Source organism: Pteropus vampyrus, unplaced genomic scaffold, assembly GCF_000151845.1.
Source record: "Pteropus vampyrus isolate Shadow unplaced genomic scaffold, Pvam_2.0 Scaffold1, whole genome shotgun sequence".
Classification (NCBI taxonomy): Eukaryota; Metazoa; Chordata; class Mammalia; order Chiroptera; family Pteropodidae; genus Pteropus; species Pteropus vampyrus.
The window spans coordinates 4,524,199-4,530,193 of NW_011888782.1; the positions used below are offsets into that span (position 1 = coordinate 4,524,199).

The window sequence follows — 5,995 nt, forward strand, 5'->3', positions numbered from 1 at the left end:
TGTGTTTTGAAATGAGTAATGCTGAGATATTAAATAGGGATGAACTTGGACCATCACATACGCAATTCTTATCATTGCTATTTACAATATATTTCCTGTTACAGTTGGATAACCAAATGACAAAGATTACTAGAAGCTGAAAAAACTTATTTACTAAGCTCCTGGGATGTCAATATTATTTCATTCAACTACTATGTCTACATGCAAGCAAACGTAGGTCTGTGTATATTAACCAAAAAAGGTCTACGATTTGTACTTATCACTTATATCCGCAGGAAAAAAAAAGGAGCTAATAAAGAGAAAATCAAAACCTAAGGAAATAAGAAATAAAAATCAGAATAAAACCCGTTAAGTAAATCCAGTAGTAAACTCTTGAGGGCAGGGAGAATCAAAACAAAGCTAAGCAAGAAAAAGGGCAAGAAAGCAAAAAGATTAGTCATGAAAAAGGGGATATGACCACAAATTATAAGAGAATGCTATGTATATGGCCTAAGGGAGTAAATTTAGAAGTCTTGATGAAACGGCTAACTTTCCAGAGAAATATAAATTTTTAAAAACAGTCTTAAGGAAAAAAAGCACTTGATTTCTGGCTCTGTTTCATTGGGAGTTTTTTCAAATTGTAAAGAAACAGGTCATTTGTGTGTATGTAGATGGCGGGTAGGGGCAGCAAGACAGAAACAATGATAGTGGAAGAGGAAATGGAAGAAAAAAATTTAAAAGCTCTTCTTTAAAAATAATTTCAGAGAAAAGAAAAAGGATATTCCTCAATTCATTTTACAAAGCTAACATCATATGAATAACAAAACTTGATTAAGGTGGTCCACTCATGCCCCCAACAGAGAGATGAAAAATCTGGCAGTATACAGAAAAATACACAATTACGTAGTTTATACTGGAAATGAAAGGACAGTTCACTCTAAAGAAATCTATTATTGTAACTCCCCATTGATATAACATTTGATAAAAATATCATCTTTTAATTTGAAAAAACCCAAGTAAAATAAATATAGAAGAATTATATTTCCTATCAATCTAATTGTAAGCCATCAGGCTTAAAATGAAATATAACTGTCATTTCCATTGAAATTAGAAAGAAGGGAACCTCCATATTCTCTACAAATTTTTCTACTATATATGACAAAGGGTTAATATTGAGTTCTTATAAATCATTAAGAAAAAGATAAATATCCAAATAGAGAGGTAGATTAAGAATTTATAAAAATATTTTAAGTTAATGACAAACTTCAACTTCACTAATCACAAAGCACATCAACACTGTGAAATATTTTCCAGCTACTAGACTGGTAACTTAAAAAAGTATATACCTCTCATTGGAAAGAGTGTGGAGAATAGATCATTCTACGCATCATCGGCGGGAATATATCCTAGTACATGCTTTATCGAGAGTAACTTGGAAAGATGTATGATAACTTAAAATTGTTATAAAATAGGCGTAACTCACCCACTGATTTCACTCCTGGCAATTTATTTCAAGGAATTAATAGATTAAGCATGTCAAAACATTTGCACAAAAATACTCATTACAGAAAAATTATTCATTATAAGGGAATTTGTTGAAGTAATGGTACAATCTTATACTCAAACACTGTATATTCAAAATTATATTAAATTAATATTTAGAATGATGTCCACTATGTTAAGTGAAGGATGCAGATTGTAAAATGGTATTATATAGTATGGTACAACTTTTGTAAAGTAAAACTTATCTATATGCAATACATGCACAAAAACAATCTGGAAGGGCATACAGACATCAAAATTTTAACAGGTTTTGGGATTAAGATGGACTCCTATTTTATAATTAGAAAAAATAAGCTATTAGCATTTCTTCCTTTAAAAATAAAGAAAAAAATTGTTGTAAATATAGTAAGTCAGTGATTACTAAATAATTAACATGGTAACTACAAGACAAATTACAAATAAATTACAATTATAAATTTTATTTCAACATACGTATTTATATAAATTGCATATTTCCCTTTAAAAATTGAGAATAATTATACTATCAATAAATACACGTGGTATATAATGAATTTGTAACTGAATGGTCAAATGATCAGAGTTGTACCTTGTGGTGGTGAATCAACTCCATCCATTTATCAAAACACATAAATGTACACCCCAAAGATTATTGTATGTACATTTGGTTTAAGGTGCCCAGTTTACCAAGACGGAAGAAGGTTCCCCATAGTTAAGAATTTCTAAACGACTCAAATCTGCGGTCCCTCAGAAGCAAAAGCAATTCCAACTTCGAACGGAAACTCTGGCATCCAGCGAGTTTTGTGCCTGCGGTCGCCCCACGAGGGCGCTACCACCACCACCACCAGGGCCCGCTCCAGGGGCCACCACAAAAGTACTTCAGTCCCGCTGAAATCGCGGGTTGCGCCTTCAAGACGCCCCCGTTTGTGGCTTCCCTGCCCCGTGCCCCTCACGGAAACACCCCGCCCCCCACGAATCCAGCCCTCACAAAGACCCGGAAGGGGCCACTTTCTGAGGAAACTGCGGCCCTCAAAGTCAGTAATCGCGTCCCTCAGAAAGCCCGCGCCCTGTGGCGTTCGGACGGCTGCAGGCCCGACGCCATCTCGCGGAGGCCGCGCTGCCTCGTCTCCACAGGGTAAGCGCGGGAAGAGAGGCTTTCGGGGTGGGGGCTGGGCACCGCGCACCCCACATCCCGGCCGGGCGGAGAACCCAGGCCGGTTCTCCACAGCCTAGTTCGCGCCACGGCGGAAGACGGGGACGGCGTGAAGGCCGCGGGCCTTGCACGTGGTCCGCCCGAGAGCGATAGGAGCGGGTCCCCCAGGCTACAGCCTCGCGCCGCACGCCGGGCATCGTGCCCCTCCTTGCCTGCCCAGCGGCGGCCTGTAGGCCGCGCCCCGGCCGCCGAACGGCCGCCGCTTCCACCCCCGCCTCAGCCCTCGGCCAGTGGTGCACCCGGGCGGGCGCTTCAGAAAAGAAAACTAGGGTGACCCCGCTTTCAGCCCCTCTTCGCGCCTCAGCCCCCAAAAGCCGAGTTTCGGCCATCCTCGAGGACCCCCACCGGTCTTGCGTCCCTCGGGCCTCCTCCTCAACTCACCATGATGGCGGCAGCTAGCAGTTCCCACCGACGTGGCTCGAGGAGGAGCAGAGGACGCTCTTCGGGCACCACTGCTGGGGCTGCTGTTGGGTCTGCTCGTGCCCGCCGCCCGGCCTCGACTGGGCAAGGGGATAAAAGTCAGAGGAGTAAGCGAAGTCAAAGGTGGCGGCGAGCCCGAGGAGCCCTAAGCGCTGACCCGCGAGGCTGAGGGGCGCAGGCGGACTGAGGCGTGGCCTGTGGGGCTCCCGGAGGTGCTCCTGAGCCTGCTGGGTACTGGGGCTCGTTGGAGCCGCCTCAGCCAATGGGTGACAGCTCCACGCCCCCTGCGGGGGGGCTGGGGGGGACGCCGGCGCCCCGGCGGGCTGGGGTGCGCAGAGGGGACGCAAGGGTTGCGCGCGGGCACGCTGCGTGCAGCCAGGGAGGCGCCGCCCTGAGACAGACTGTCCCACAGAACTGACCCACAGTTACACGTCGCCCCGAAAGTGCCTGAGGAGCACTCTTGAAATAAGTACGGGTCCTTAAGTGTTCAGATTTAAAAAGAAATTTTGATGTGTCTAGGCTCTAGTTTCAAGATGGCGTCCTGAGCGCCGAGGATTCGTGCGATCACGAGTGTCCCTATCACTGGCCCCCAAATCGACTGAAATGCGTACAGAAACACAAAATTGAAACAAGTCTATTTAGAACTGGGAACCAGACATCAAAAAAAAAGGAACATGGACCCCTTTCTGTCAAGTTTGAGGTAGATAGGATTGAATTGGAAGAAATAACCAGCTAGGTCAGGCCAGGCTCGCGTTTGGGGTTTTCATTCTTTGAAGAGACATTTATCGAATGCCTACGATTGTCAGGTATTGCAGATAGAGAAGTGAACCAAGCAGGAAAATATTTTTTTTCCTCAGAGAGTTTAAATTTTAAGGGAGGGGGGAGTTTATTTTCCAGGCTGCACAGGAAGAGGGTAGGCCTGCCTAGAGAATTCTAGAACATTCTTAAGGTTAGAGAAACAGCACCTAGAGCACGGAAGAACTGTGGGGCAGTTGGTGGAGCAGATCACATAATTTTGGGAACCACTCCAACACCCTATACCTAACGGGGATAACTGACTATGACTTTTAGCCTCCAACTTCACTTTTGTACTGATAAAAGCATTAAAATGTTACCTCGTGAACTGGCAAATGGTGGACTTCTGTAACCTGAAGACTGTCTTACTCCTAACACCAGGATAAAATAAGAACTGACTTTATTTTTAATATGCAGTTAAAACCATAACAAATGAAGAGAAATCCTAAAATGCCAGAACTTAAATTGCAAACCAGAGCAGTGACTTGCTGAACTAATTCTCCTCTGGCCCTGAGTATGAGGGCTGGGATGTAGGGTGACCAACTAATTTGCCCTGGACTTTCTCGGTTTTTGCACCGGAAAACCCCACATACCCGAAAACCAGGTTCCAGGCATACCAAGATGGTTGGTCATTTTCGGTGTGGGCAAGATGTTGTTTGTCTCTGTAACTTGAGGCCTGGAAGTATAGGGGCAGGTAGTAAGGTTTGGAGAAGCCCATGGTGGGAGCTGGAACTGAGTACATTACAAAAAGCCATTGTCCCTGAAAAACATCATGTTAAGAAAAAGGGTGAAGTAGGGAAATTACTAAAAAAACCAATGGACAAGTAGATGAAGAAGCTTGTCCCATTTCTGGATGAAAAGAAGAAAATTATTTAACTCTGATGAAATTTTGAAACCCTAGACCTGGAATTCACAAGAGTTTGGAGTGTAGATTTATGGCACTTATGTGTTGGAGTCTTAAAACTTAGAAATTGACTCCCACAACCCCACCTCCTCCCAAAAAAGATCCCCAAACAAGGTATATCTGGAATGCCTGGCAGAAACAAACAAAACCAACCTGGAGAGATGCTTCCATAAAAGGCTGGAAGGGATTCTCATTAAAAACAACAACAAAAAAAGGACCCTTTAAAGATAAACTCAAAATGAAAAATTATAAAACACTACCATAAAGAAGAGTGGCAGACAACAAAGAAGATTAAAATGTTAAAACCTTACAGAAGACGCTGCTTCGTGTGTGTGTGTGTGTGTTTTGAAATGTTAAAACCTTGCAGAAGACGCTGCTTCGTGTGTGTGTGTGTGTGTGTGTCTTTTTCTCTTATTTGGAGTCATACACTATATTTTAACGTGATTATTCTACTATTTTAAAATCTAAAACTAATATCTTTTACTCTTGAATAATTCAAAGGCTTTAGGCTGTTTTAATTCTGCACACTCTCTCCTAATTTATAAGCTATTATTTATTATTCACTACTTTAGTTCTATTCTGTTTTCCTCATATAAATTAGACATGAACTTTAGACCTACCCACATGTATAAAAATGTTTTGCTTACCAGTTTTTTGTATATCTCAGATCTTCTGGATTATTTTCCTTGTGCTCGAAGTAAATTCTATGAAATTTCCTTTTGTGAGAGTGTAATGTGGTAAACTCTCAGGTTTTTTCCCACCTGAAATACTTTTATTTTGCTCTTGTTCATTGAAGATAATTTTACTGGATATATAATTCTAGGTTTACAGTTGTCTTTTTTCTCAGAATATTGCAAACATTATTCTGTTATCTTCTGTAGCTACTGAGAAATCTGCCGTCAATCTACTTGCTGGTTAAGATCTATTTTTCTTTAGTGTTCTGAAATTTCACAGTGATGTGACTGGGTGTGGAGTTTTTAAAATTTCTCCTGCTTAGGAGTTTGTGGGCTTTCTGGATTAGCTTTCAACAGTTCTAAAAAATTTCACCCATTTTCTTGTCAGAGATTAACTCTTTAAGGAGTTTAACCTAGTTTTCATATTTCATATTCCATAAACAATTCTTATAGTTACTTTTGTTTAGATTATTACTTTTTTTAAAGATT

The 5,995-nt window shown here is 41.7% G+C and overlaps 1 protein-coding gene across 1 annotated transcript in view; it reads right to left on the bottom strand.

Annotated features, from left to right (window-relative positions):
* DAZL (deleted in azoospermia like) overlaps positions 1-4,646 on the bottom strand; it is an 18,667-nt gene extending 14,021 nt beyond the window's left edge. Inside the window, exons 1-3 of the mRNA XM_011354849.1 lie at positions 4,522-4,646; positions 3,095-3,213; positions 2,188-2,246 (exon numbers count right to left, since the gene is read on the bottom strand). Of these exons, the coding sequence (XP_011353151.1) occupies positions 2,188-2,246; positions 3,095-3,213; positions 4,522-4,646 (303 nt within the window). The remainder of the gene's footprint in view (positions 1-2,187; positions 2,247-3,094; positions 3,214-4,521) is intronic.
* Positions 4,647-5,995: the final 1,349 nt, after the last annotated feature.